The 13186-nt window shown below is 50.9% G+C and overlaps 1 protein-coding gene and 1 non-coding gene across 2 annotated transcripts; both read right to left on the bottom strand.

The window, feature by feature from the left end:
- Positions 1–3011: 3011 nt before the first annotated feature.
- PHB2 (prohibitin 2) lies at positions 3012–13186 on the bottom strand. The gene is made up of 11 exons (XM_045000417.1): positions 13050–13186; positions 12733–12877; positions 12379–12463; positions 11366–11445; positions 10907–11091; positions 7586–7715; positions 6481–6584; positions 5989–6066; positions 4924–5000; positions 4635–4640; positions 3012–3593 (listed from the first exon to the last, which is right to left on the bottom strand). Exons 2-11 carry the CDS (start codon positions 12857–12859, stop codon positions 3560–3562), a joined length of 906 nt encoding a protein of 301 aa, XP_044856352.1. The 5' UTR covers positions 12860–12877; positions 13050–13186; the 3' UTR covers positions 3012–3559.
- Positions 5616–5916, bottom strand: LOC123362303. The gene has a single exon (XR_006576411.1). It is a non-coding gene; the product is annotated as a small nucleolar RNA U89 (small nucleolar RNA).

Here is a 13186-nt window from a genome sequence, read left to right as displayed (position 1 = left end):
AATCACAACTGGAGCCCCCCCACAACTGACAGCCAGGAGCCCGAGAGGCAATGTGAAATAATAGCAGCTGTGCAACTGACAAGAATGTCAATTTCACCACTGGTAGGCTCCCTGCAGTAAAACTGAGCCCTGCACAGGGCTCACAACTCTGCCTGTCATCCCTGGGATGGGGTGGGGAGAGCTCCAGCTGTGAGCCCTGCTGCTGCTTCCCAGTGAGGGATTGGTGGGGGTGTGAGGTGGAGGAGAGCCTGAGCCCAGCTGGGGCTGACAGCTGATGTAAGTAATACAACATCTGTGTAGCTATAACTACATTGACATATACTATGCCTCATGTGGTGATGTCAGTGGAAGCAGCATTGCCAGGAAGGGGTTAATCAGGGTGACGTGTTAGGGGGAGGGACTGTCACTTTCCACACTGATGGGTGCTTTGCTGATCCATGGAGGTGCAGGGGAACGAGGCTGAACCAAAGGGCTGCTTCTGCCCAGGAGAGGCAGGGTGCAGCAAAGGTCGGCTGGGGGCTCTGGCGAAAGCCAGGAATGGAAGTAGTGAGGGGGACAGGGCAGCGCTGACTGAAGTGACTGTAACACTGATGGCCCCACCACCACTATGGGGCAGGGAGGGAAGCCCTGAGCTAGGGGAGGGGAGCTGAGACAACAGCTCTGAGGCTCCCCAGGCTGTTGAATAACCAGCACTGTGGAACAGAAACCAGCAGGGAGGAGGCAGCTGCAGAGCAAGGCAGTGTAAAGTGGCAGTCGCATTCCTGACCCCCGAGAGGAGCTATACTGTCCCTCTCCAGCTCCATGTGCACGCCAGTCCAGGCCCCAGCCAGAGCCCCAAGCCTGGGCTAGGTAGGTGTCCCCATTTCTTTAACCCAAAGCTAAGTGTCTGTCCAGTAAATTAATGGTCCTGGTGCCAGGGCAAAACTCCAGGCTGGGGAATGACAAAAGGAGATAGCGCCACTAATCACCACACTGGGTCAGACCAATGAGCTGTCTAGAGCAGTAGCTGGTCTTCCAACAGTGGCCAGTGCCAGATACGTCGGAGGGCCTGAACAGAACAAGGCAATTGTTGAGTGATCCAGCCCCCGACATCCAGTCCAGGCCCAGATTCCAGTGATCAGAGGCTCTGGGATACCCAGAGGATGGTGCTGCATCCCTGACCACATTGGCTAATAGCCATTAATGGACCTATCCTCCATGAACTTATATAGTTCTTTTTTGACCCGTTATACTTTTGGCCATCACAACATCCCCTGAACAGCAGCTCTGGCATTGCTTTGCCACATCTCACTAAGGTGGGATGTGGAGACCGAGACTCTGCAGTAGCACTCTACTCTGATCCTCACCGATACCTTTCACCCATCAATTGCCATCTGTGCAGCAATGACAATTCTTTGGGAACCATCTGGATCTCTGCCTGCTAGTGCCGCTCTCACTAGAGCTGCAATGCACAGCACTGCACAGCTGCAGGGCAGCTCCTCCCCCTCAAGAGTGGCCAGTCTATGAAGACAGATGCAAGAGAGCTGGGGGGGAGCTGCTGCAGTTCAGTCTGGAGCAGGCAGTTTTGACTGCCCTTGGTATTTTCATCACTGTATGGAAAACTAAGGGTGGGGGGGAGAGATCCTTAACAGAGCCCCACTTTCCTGTCAAGCAGTGGGCTCCTACAGTTGAGCTGCTCACCATCCCCAGTAATATTTATGGCATTTCCCTTTGCAGCTGCCCTTGAGTTGGGGGACCTACCCATCAAAGTTTAGTCCATCTCCATGTGAAGATCCAGACACTGAACTCATCAGGACTGACACACACCCCTCCCTGCCCCAAAAACCCTTTTAAAAGCCTAGGCTCATCATACTTTACCCTAACAGCCACCCAAATCTGGCCACAGCTTTTTGGCCCTTGTGCTGTGGCAAGGCCGAGCCACTTCTGCTGCACCTGAAGGCCCCATGGCTAAACCAAGCTCCAGCCCAGCTGGCTGCCTGCAGCTCAGACAGCTCCCCTGTAGAGCTCACATTTAGGCACAAGCAGGTCACTTGTAAATGCCAGAAGCAGAGGTCAAATACCAGCCAAATAAACAAAGTCCAGAAATAGCAAGAACAAGGGGCTGTTTTCTAAGTCCAGCTCTACTGCCTGAGGCTGATGAGTTGCCTGTTCTGTGAAATGGGGATAATACTCCCAGCATGCACAAGGTGCAGAGGCAGGAAAGTGAGTTTAAGTCCATAAAACTCTGCTGCATCCACATGGTTAATTTCCACCAACCCCCTCCTCCCCCCGAGGGAAAGCTAAACATGGCCCAGAACAGTGCAAAAATCCACTTAGGAAGGAAGCAGCTTAAATATTGGCACTATGCAGAGTGTCCAGCAAATGTCCACCCTATTCCCCTGCAGCAGGAGATGGGATGGGAGATCGTGTGTAGGCCTCCTATAGGAAACATAATAAAAGACCATTTAATCCAGGTTTGAGAGGAGCAGAGGGAACAAGGGGGCTCGCCCTCCTAAATCCAGTTTGTGCTGAGCAAGAAAGGCAGGGAGAGGGCTGTATTAAATACAGCTGTTTATCCAGCCTCCCAAGCAGTATGCTCTGCAGGAAGTGCTCACAGCAGCAGTCTTGCTCATGTGGGGCTTTTTTCATCCTCTTGACTCATGCAGCTGAAAAGGCAGCGGAACCAGCTCCGTGCACGTCAAGTAATGGAGAACATATGTATAGATGAAGCAGGTGTAAAATTGAGATAAGAGGGTGCTTAGGAAAGGAGATAATGAAGCAGCTTCTAATCATGTAGGTCTTGCTATGAGCTCAACTCCAGAGTGTATCAGGCTGGGATACAAGAGTGACCCTGCCCAAGTGTGTTTAGCTCCGTCCATCACTCCCAACACAATGAGGGTTTCACACACTGTCCCTCTACGATCTTGGTCCTGGTCACTGCCACCCCCAAGCCCCTCTTCTTAACCAAAAGAAACACAGAACTCATTTTCCACTACTGGGACAAGTTTTGTTTTTTGGTTTTTATTTTTTTCCCCTCTTTTACAAACTTTTGAAAGAATCACTGAGCAGATAAAATTATGTGATCTGAGAGCCCAAAAATGGCAGGAGCCCCATGAAACCTTTGTTCAAGAGTTTTCCCATGGGGAAGGGAGGGCTGGAAGAAAAATTAACAAGAGATTCATTGAACTGAAAGCTAGGTGCTGGTACCAAAACAAAGGCCTCACAGGCTTGGCAGACACAGCAGTTACAATTCTAGTCCTATAAAAATCCAAGCCCTAGCAGAGGCTGGGTGTGAATAACAGGTCCCCAAGGGCTCACACTGCCCACCCCTGCCCGAGTTTAAATCCCCTTTGGTGGTTTTAAACTAGCCAACTGGTGACGCCCAATGGCAGAGATGGCTCCCAACACTGGGTATTGGGTACCAGGTTGGCCATTGCATTGGGAATTTCAAAGTAAGTGAGAGAGAACAATCAGTGAAAACTAACAGGCACCAGCAGAGGGGGAATCTTGGGTGAATGACTTTGGCGATCTTCCCTCACCCATCTTGCTCTGCCAGTTGGTGTGAATGGTTCTAGCAGTTTCATTTCTTCCCCGGTTTGGTCAGGAGGCTGTCACTGTGAGGAGAGAGGAATGAGTCAGTCTGGAAGGCAAACTCTACCCCCTGCATGTGTAACAGATGATCCAGCCTGACCTTTGGAAAAAAAGTTGGCCTCCAGCCCTGGCTTCACTAGCATGTCTCTCAAAGCTCCATGAGCCCCCTGGGAGAAGTAAAAATTCAACCCATTTTGCAGTGGCAGAAATAAAGGCAGAGGGAGGAAATGACTCAAGATCAAACAGCTAGACAAGGCCACAGCTGAAACAGAACCCTGGAGTCCTGACTACCAGGCCCCCTGCTTTAAGCAATTAACTAGGCCACTGAAGACTGGCTGGCCTTCTCCTGTGTCACACGTGGGATTCAGCAGGGGGATAGACTCTGGGCCCAGGAGATCACCATAAACACCAAGTCTTTGAGGGCATGGAGGAAGTTTCAGCCTGCTTGGAGAAAGCCTATGGAGAAAGTGATCCTGTATAGAGAAATACCCTCCCCCCACACCTTGCAGCAGCCAAACACACCCACAGCATGCAATTCCCATGCCAACTGCCCGCTTCCATGATCCCACCCCTCCTCAGTCTGGGCTCTCCATGCCACTTGCTTGTCTCCTCCACTTTCAGGAACCCACCCTGATCTCATCTTGGCCTGCACGGACCATGCTGCTAAAAGCACTGATTCACCACCCATCTGGCCTCCAACCCTCGCTCATCCACCCATGGTATTATCTCACTCCCATCACCCCAGTACTGGAGCACCTCACAGTGTGATGTATTTGTCATCACCACACGCCTGAGAGCTCCGGCAGTGCTATTAGCCCCATTTGACAGCTGGCCTACATCCTCATAGGTCTTTATGCACCAAACTCCCATTGACTTGCCCAGGGCACACAGGTAATCTGGGAAAGGGCAGGGAATTGAACCCAAGTCTCAGGCTAGTGCTCAAATCACTGGACCGTCCTCTTCCAAATGGCACATCTCCCTTGCTGCCTGAAACTCGGGGATACCCTGCAGCCCTGCCTCCCATGTGATGGAAAAGGGCTCACACAAAGTGATCTGTGCCTTACCTTCCTCTGCATGTCAGGAGAGGCAGCCAAAAAGAGAAGAGAGAAAACAATTAGATTTAACTGGATTTGAGTCCTGAGCTTTAGAAATAGAAGCAAGGCCCTCCCGTGCTATCCATGGACTCACCCCATTCAAGAGAAATGTGATTCAGAGGGACAAAGCTCCAGAGGGGTATCTCTGGGCTCAGAACACCTTTAACATTCACATTGAGAGGGAGTGAGTTTGGGGAAAAAGGAGGAATCCATCTTGTGGAGCTATTTGGAGCCTCTATGACCCCACTGTCCCCCTCACCTGGTGAAGCCCTCATCCTGTAGGTTCAACTGCAAGTTGTCAGCTGTGAGATACACGCGGTTCTGCGACGCCGCAATCTGGAAGAGAGACCAAGTGAGGGCAGGGTGGCTGGAGTGGGAGCGAGTTCACAAAGGGATGGAGTGAACGAGACCCCTCCACACAGCTGCCACCTTGCTCACATATTTTTGAGTGGGACAGACTCTGGGCTGTTGAGTGTAGCTGGAGTCCTCGGGAGGGGATGGTGTGTTAAGGGGCTTCCAAGAGAGGCTGGGGAAGCCTCATCAGGTTAGCAAACTTCTGTGAGGGATGCTCTAGGTTTGCTTGGCCCTGCCTGAGTACAGGGACTGGACTAGATGACCTCTCGAGGTCCCTTCCAGCCCTACATTCTATGACACCTGCTAACTGAGGCCTTGATATTTGAGGCTGCACCAGTTAAATTTTAAATTCAGTTTAAACACAGATTTAGTTAAGCTGGTGCAAAATCACGTGTGGACATTCTTAGTCTAATTTAAACCTGGCTTATGTTGATTTACCATAAATCAATATAGAACTGGCTTCAGTGAACCAATATAAGCCAGGCTTACCACCAGATCAGGAGTGTCTACATGGAGTTCTGTATTGGTATACTAGCACATCTTAGTTCAAGTAGTACAAGTTTGAATAAGGACAAGGCCACGTCCCACATCCAGTGCCATCAGATTTCGAGAACTAGTGCTCATTTCAACTTCCCGTCACCCTGACCTTTGACCCCCAAGCAGGCATGTGCCCACTTTCCCAGACCGCAGGGTACTGGGGCCTCTGGACGCTGTGGCTGGGTATGGGGGGGCTGAAGTTTGATATAGATCTGTCTTTACGGTGGGGGGGGGAGCTCCCTCCCCCCTACCAAGATCACAGATCAGTACAGACAACCCCCACCCTGACCAGAAGGGTGGGGGTGCAAAGGGGTAAGGTCAGGAGGAAGCAGGTCACATTCGCCTTAGACTCATCACATGGCCTCTGGGATGGGTGTGGGGAGTGCAAACAAGGTAGTGAAGGGGAAGGAGACAACCCTACCCCCTAACTCACTGTCTTGGAGATGTTCTGGGCAGCTCGGATCTTGCGCAGCTTGATGTAGCCTGGGTTCTTGCTCAAGGCATCACCAATGTGAGGACAACAGTAAGTTAAGGGGGAAATCTGCTAACAGACCCTCACCCAGCTTCCCCCTCCTAACTCAGGGTCACCAGATCCTCTCTGAACCAGGGCTCATTGAATCAGCTTGACCTTTGTGCTGTCCCATGAGGTCAAGCAATGGGACGGAGTGGCCGTAGCTGGAAAGTTGATGTAGATCAAGTAGGTGTCAGTTGGGAATGGAGGCTCCAGCCTATCACCAAGATCACAGGCCAATGCAGACAGCCCCCATGCTCTGCCCAGGGAAGGGCAGCAAATGATAGAAGAAGGCAAGTCACATCTGCCTTCCATCCATCACATGGGCTTCCAGTGTGTGTATCGTGGGCTGAGACAGACTCCCTGTGTCCAGCACACCTCCCCGACCACACCCACAGGGCATGGAAAGGATATCATCTTGGCAGCCGTGGCTTCCCCCTCTGCCTGGACAATCTTCTGCCTCTGTTCCTGCTTGGCCTTTTCCACCAGGAACTGGGCTCGCTGGGCCTCTTGCTGGGCTAGGGAGGGAAAAGGTCAAAACCAGAGACACTAGAACCAGGTTTCATCCTTCCAAATCCCATGGCAGGATCCTTCCTACAGTCTGTTCCCTGGGGCTCGTACTTCTCAGGACCTGAAGTTATGGTATCCTGGGCCCTTGCCCAGCTGGTCATTTACTTAGATTGTCCATTTTTTGACACAGGGACCACCCTGTGGCAGTACCTAGCACAGAGACGCCAGGGCCCCTAGGCACAGCCACAACACAGCTACACACACTAATAGTTGGGAACTGAGCGTAGCTCCCTGAAGCAATAGGAACTCAGGCCTGCTGCAGGAATGGAGAATCTTCTAGTCCAGGGGTCGGCAACCGGTGGCTCGCGGCTCGCCAGGGTAAGCACCCTGGCGGGCCGGCCCGGTTAGTTTATCTGCTGCGTCGGCAAGTTCGGCCGATCGCGGCTCCCACTGGCCGCGGTTCATGGTCCCAGGCCAATGCGGGAGGCAGGAAGCCGCGGCCAGAACATCCCTCGGCTCGCGCCGCTTCTTGCCTCCCGCATTGGCCTGGGACCGCGAACCGCGGCCAGTGGGAGCCGCGATCGGCCGAACTTGCCGACGCGGCAGATAAACAAACCGGGCCGGCCCGCCAGGGTGCTTACCCTGGCGAGCCGCAAGCCACCGGTTGCCGACCCCTGTTCTAGTCCATCTTCCATGACCAAGCACTTTCAAATGCTGCCCGTCAAATACACAGGTTCTGGATGCTGGCCAAAGGAGCCAGACTTGGGCAAGACCTGCCTGTGATTATATCCATGTGATATTAGTGCTATTTTAGATAAAACTTTCAGCACTGAATTTCCTTATACGAAAAGGAAAGGAATGGAACTGCCTGTGGCTAAGGGTCCCAGTAGGATTCCAGAGTTCACCTGTCACAGAGGCAGATGGGCTGAGGATTCCAAAACAGAAGGGCCGCTCCTGCAACACTCATCCTCTAAGACCGTGCTGAGGCTTGAGGGCAGTACCAACTCACCCACTTGCTTAGCCTCAACAGCCGCTGTGTACTCGCGGCTGAAACTTAGCTCTGTGATGGCCACATCATCCAAGATGAGGCTGAAATCCTTGGCTCGCTCTGTCAGTTCCCGTCGGATTAGCAGAGAGACCTGAAATGAAAGAGCGGGTAGGAGGGGCAGGACTTTAACCCACAGATCTCTTCCCAGTTACCATTCCCTCCAGAGCATCATTGCCTCCCTTCCCTTCAATCCACTTCCTAGGGACCCTAGTTCCCAGTATGCTGAGCGATAAGGAGAGGATTCTTGGGCAGCACAGGCCCCTTGCATAGGAACCTAAGAATTGCCAGACCAAGACCCACGGTCCATCTAGTTCAGTACCCTGTCTCTGACAGTGGCCAGGGCCAGCTGCTTCAACGAAAAGTATAAGAAACCCTGCAGCCAGCAGATGTGGAAAACTGTGACCATGTTAGGTTTCAGCCTGGTCTCTAATAGTCAGAGATCGGCTTAAACTCTGAAGCATGACTTAACATCCCTTTCAAAATGTGTGTTGCCATTAACTAACTCTGGATAGTCCCGATACCTATATGAATATCCACTCTCTTTCAATCTGCTAAATTCTTGGCCTCAGTGACATTCTGTGGCAATGATTTCCTCAGTTTCAATGTCATGGAGAGTCCTCTTGTTCTTGTGTTCTGAGACAGGGAGAAGAGAAGTTCCTGATCTCTTCTCTACAGGGGGTCATTATTGTATAGACTTATGTCCCCTTTCTAAGGAAACAATCCCAATCTTTTTGGACTCTTCGTTTTTCCAGGCCCTTGATCATTCTCATCACTCGTCTCTGAACCCACTCGAGTCCCGCAATATCCACTGGAGATGGAGTGACCAATACTGCACACAGTATCCCGAGAAGGCTGCACCAGTGATTTATATAAAGGCATTATAGTGCCTGTATTATTCACAATCCCATTCCATATGCCTCCTAATATTTTCTCTCTTTTTTGACCACAGAGGCTGTCACTGAGCTGTCTGTGTTGCCCAGGTCTCTCTCCTGAGCTGATACAGTTAATTTTGAATCCTATAGGGTGCAGAGGTTCAGCTTTTTCCCTCCACCATGCATTACTTGGCATTCACTGACACTGGATTTCATTTGCCATCATGTGGCCCATTCCCCTAGCATGTTTGGGTCTCTCTGAAGTTCCTGCCAGTCGCCTCTGGTCCAGACTAACCCAAATAACTTATCTGCAGATTTTGTTTCCTCACTGCTCACCCAGGTCCTTTACAAATCATGAATACACGTATTAAACAGCATGGGGCCTAGTACAGTCCCTTCAATACCCAGCTGTTAACCTCTAATCAGATGCCAACTAACCATTTATTCCTACTCTTTACTTTCCATCTTGTAGCCAATTTTTGATCTATAGCTATATATCGTCTCTCACCCCCACAATGACTGAGCTTCTTCAGTAGGCTCTTGTGTAGGACCTAGTCAAAGGCTTTTTGGAAGTCTAAATAAATGTCAACCCTTTCTCCTTTATCCACTATTTCTCTTACATGTGCAAGTAATTCTGAGATGTATGAGACATGATTTTCCTTTGCAGGATCTGCGCAGGTTAGACACTATCAGATCATGAAATCTTAGGTGTTTTGTGGTTTATAATCATTTCAATCTGTGTGCCAGGCACAGAAATATGGCTCACTGCATAGTAATTCCCCAGATCACCCTTAGGGTCTTTTTTAAATATAAGTACACCATTTTCTATCCTCCAATTTTCTGGAGCAGAGGCTGTTCATGAGAGTGTGAATATTTTGTTAGCAACTCCGCCACTTCATCCTGAAATTCCTTCTGTAACCAGCTGTGCCTGGTGATTTTTTGCCTTTTAAATTATCAATTTGGAACAGACCTCATCTTCACTACCAGGAAAGAACAGATCATAGTATGAATCCCTCCAACATTCTTAGTGCTGAAGACTGATGCAAAGAAAACATGCAACTTCTCAAACAAATCCTTATCTTCCTTAATTGTACCTTTAACCTCTGATAATCCAGGGGACTCACTAATTCTCTCAGGCTTCCTGGTTCTGATATGTTGAAAGAATCTCATTTGTTTTTTGTCTTTCGCTATTTGCTCTTCAAACTCCATTTTGGCCCTTCTAATTTCTCTCCTACACATTATCTGCTATAATTTATGCTCCTGTTTATTGGCTTCATTAGGCCCAACTTTTGAAAGATTTCTGTTTGGCTTGAATAGCATCTTGAATCTTATTCGGTTATATTGGTTCACTCCTTGCCTTTCTGGATCCCTTTCAGTTCAACAGTGCCCATGTCTTCTCAATTATTGTTTTTATAAGCAGCATCAATTCTACCTCTTGGGATTTTACCTCTGTTCCTTTTATCAATTAACTTCTAAAAGGGCCTTTTGACTAACCTACTAATTTTATTGAAATCTTGCTTTCTAAAGTTTAGTGTAACTTTTTGGTACCCTAACAGCCCCTAGGATGTTGAGCCTTATTATACGGTGGTCACTATTACTTAGTTAAGTCTAGAAGTGACAGTATCTGAGTCACTATCAGCTTCTTAAAACTAAAATGGAAGTATTCTTTCTTCTCTTGTGCTAGCTAGAACTTACTTCTTGGAACAGCTCTCTCTTAAAATGTCGATCAATTGCTTCTCTAAATTTGGTCCTGTTGTGCTATTAGACCAGGCTGTGTGTGGGCAGTTAAAATCCCCCATTATCTTCATTAAGTTTTCCTGCCTCTGATGTTTCTCCACATTGTGCACTCAATTTCCTCTTTTTGATCTGGAGGCCAGTAATATATTCTTACATCTTGGGATCTGTATCCCTGGAGATTCAATGGTGTGGTCCTGGCCAATGAGAATTTTTATCTCGCTGGATTCTATAGAATCTTGTAGATACAGCAGTGCTCTGCCATCGCTTCAGTCTAGTCTGACTGACTTGTATAGACTGACTTTAGGTCTCCTTCCTGAGGCGTTTACATTTGGCCTCCAGGATCTCTTTCCTACATTCCCCCGTGTTTCTGGTCCCAACATGTACCAGGACAGACCACGGGCTCCTCCTCACTCACCAGTTGAGGTGTCAATGATGGCAGATTTCATAGTATCTGCCATCATTGAACCTGGCAGGAAAGTGACCCTGACCCTGGTGCCAAAGGGCTAATCCTTCCAAACTAGCCTCTGTCCCTTGTCCATCCGGTGCATCGGGGTGGGAGTGTGTGTGTGTGTGTGCGGGGAAAAGGAGAAGAGACACGACATGGGGGATGGGGAAGTAAGCTAGAGGCAGGTTCTAGCACCTCAGATCCCCCACTATGGGATAATGAACAGACCTGAGCTCGTTGAGTGATGAGCTGTGAAGCATTGAACTTGGCCACAACACTTTTGAGCACCTCATTGACGATGGAAGGAAGGACCCGCTCCTCATAGTCCAGACCCAGGCGCTGGTACATTTGGGGCAGCTCTGTGGCATTGGGGCGTGAAAGGACACGCAGAGAGATGTTCACCATCTGCAGATCTAAGAGACAGAGAATCAGATTGACTACATCCCCAAAGCCCAGCCTGGCTCCCACCAGCTCTGCCAATACCCATAAATCTGCAGACCCCAGACCACTACTCCAATCCCTTCTTTCTGCTAAAGTCTTATTCCTGGCTTGCAGCTCCACCTCCACTATTCCAATCCTCTGCTTAGGCTCCACAAACACCCTAGTATTCTAGCACTGGGCTAATACAGAAACAATGGGCAAAGGGCTGTGCCCCTTTCCCTGACCTGGTCAAGTAGATGGTCTCACCTTTGGAGCCCGTTGGGGAGGAGATTTTTCGGGGTCGAGCTCGGATATCATAAATTATTGGATACTGAATCCAGGGGATTCTGAAAAGCCAAGGAAGAAGTCACATGTTATACAACCAACAGGGGGATCATGAAGGAGGAAAAAGAGATTGGGATGGAGAGTGTACGTGTACGTGTGTGCAACAGGAGAAAGGGGGAACAGCAAATCCAAGGACTGAATAATATTGGAGAAGAATGAAACCATGTTTAGGGCACTAGCTTAGGACCTGGAAGACTACAAACCCCTTCTCTACTACAGCCTTCCTGCATGACCGTGGGCAAGTCAGTCTCTCTGTGCCTCAGCTCCTAGACTGTAAAACAGGGATAACAGCATGGCAGGGGCATAGTGAGGATAAATACATCAAAGATTGTGATATGAGGATCTTAAGTTCTACAGCAATGGGGGCTAAACCCCCAGAAGTACCATAGGTAAATCAGTACTACTGGGGCGGCTAAGCTGTTACATCAGATATTTTCTGCTAAAAACTTTAACTTTTTCCTGTTTTGATGATGCCATTACAGCAAGTGGATTTTTTGTATTCTCTCCCTATTTTTTAAATCCAGAAAGTGGGTGTGTCACACGTGCAACAGTTATTTTGACAATCTCAATTTAGCTAGGACATTGTCACCTCATTGCTACGAGTTCCCAACTTTGCAGCTGCCGTGTGGCTGAAGATGGTACCCTGCAAAGCTCTGTCAGCAGCACAGGCCCTTCCAGCATTACAGCTGGATCTTTAGAATAGTTAGAAGATTGTTTTAAAGTAAGATTTAGTAACGACAAGAATGTCTCTGCTCCTGGGATTAAAGCTGCTTTTCCAAGAAGGAATTTAGTGGGGGTAGCACTGAAAGTCTTGGTTTGAACAAGGAAAAAGATCTTTTACCTGCGGGTGCTCACAATCAAGAGCAAGTTGGCTCAAAAGGAATCTAGGGAGGTGGATGAAACCCCAGGAGCCCCCTCCCACCTCTGCCCCTTACCTGAAGTGCAGCCCCTCGGCCAGGATCGTGTCTGGCTGGATCCCACCGATGCGGTTGAAGAATATCGCCCTCTGGCCTCCTTCCACTGTGGGGAGAGCGGGCAGCAGTCAGGCGGGGGGGGGAGGGGGAGGGGGCGGGAGCGGGCAGCAGTCAGGCCGGGCGGGGGGGGGGGGGGGAGCGGGCAGCAGTCAGGCCGGGCGGGGGGGGGGGAGGGAGCGGGCAGCAGTCAGGCCGGGCGGGGGGGGGGGAGGGAGCGGGCAGCAGTCAGGCCGGGGGGGGAGGGGGAGGGAGGGAGCGGGGGCCCAGGCCGCGGGGGGAGGGAGCGGGGGGGGGCGCGGGCCCAGGCGCACTCACCGGTGAAGACCGACTCGCGGACCCCGTAGGCGACGGCGCCGGCTCCCAGCAGCAGCTTGAGGGCGGTGCCCATCCCGCGCGGCCCGGCGGGGAGGCGCCCCGCCAAGTCCTTCAGGTTCTGGGCCATGGGGAGCTCGGTCGGGCGCTGCGGGACAGACAGACAGGCCGGCGGGCGGGCGGGCAGCCGCGTCAGACAGACAGACAGACAGACAGTCCCGTCCCGTCCCCCAACCGCCCCGCCCCGCCCGGCCCCCGCCCCCGCGCCCCCCCCCGAGCCGGGAGCTGAGCTCAGCCCGCGGCCCCGAACCAGCCCTCACCTGCCCGCACGTTGCCGCCGCTGCAGGAGGAGGAGGAGGAGGGAGAAAGGGCACCGGAAGTGTCCGTTTTCTAACCCCTCCGACAGGAACCGGTGACCGGAAGCGGCTCTTTTCCCCCGCACGGCGCCCTGAGATTA

Source organism: Mauremys mutica, chromosome 1 (genome assembly GCF_020497125.1).
Source record: "Mauremys mutica isolate MM-2020 ecotype Southern chromosome 1, ASM2049712v1, whole genome shotgun sequence".
NCBI classification, from domain to species: Eukaryota; Metazoa; Chordata; order Testudines; family Geoemydidae; genus Mauremys; species Mauremys mutica.
Note: the sequence above shows the minus strand (reverse complement) of the source record. Positions and strands in the feature narration are given on the sequence as shown.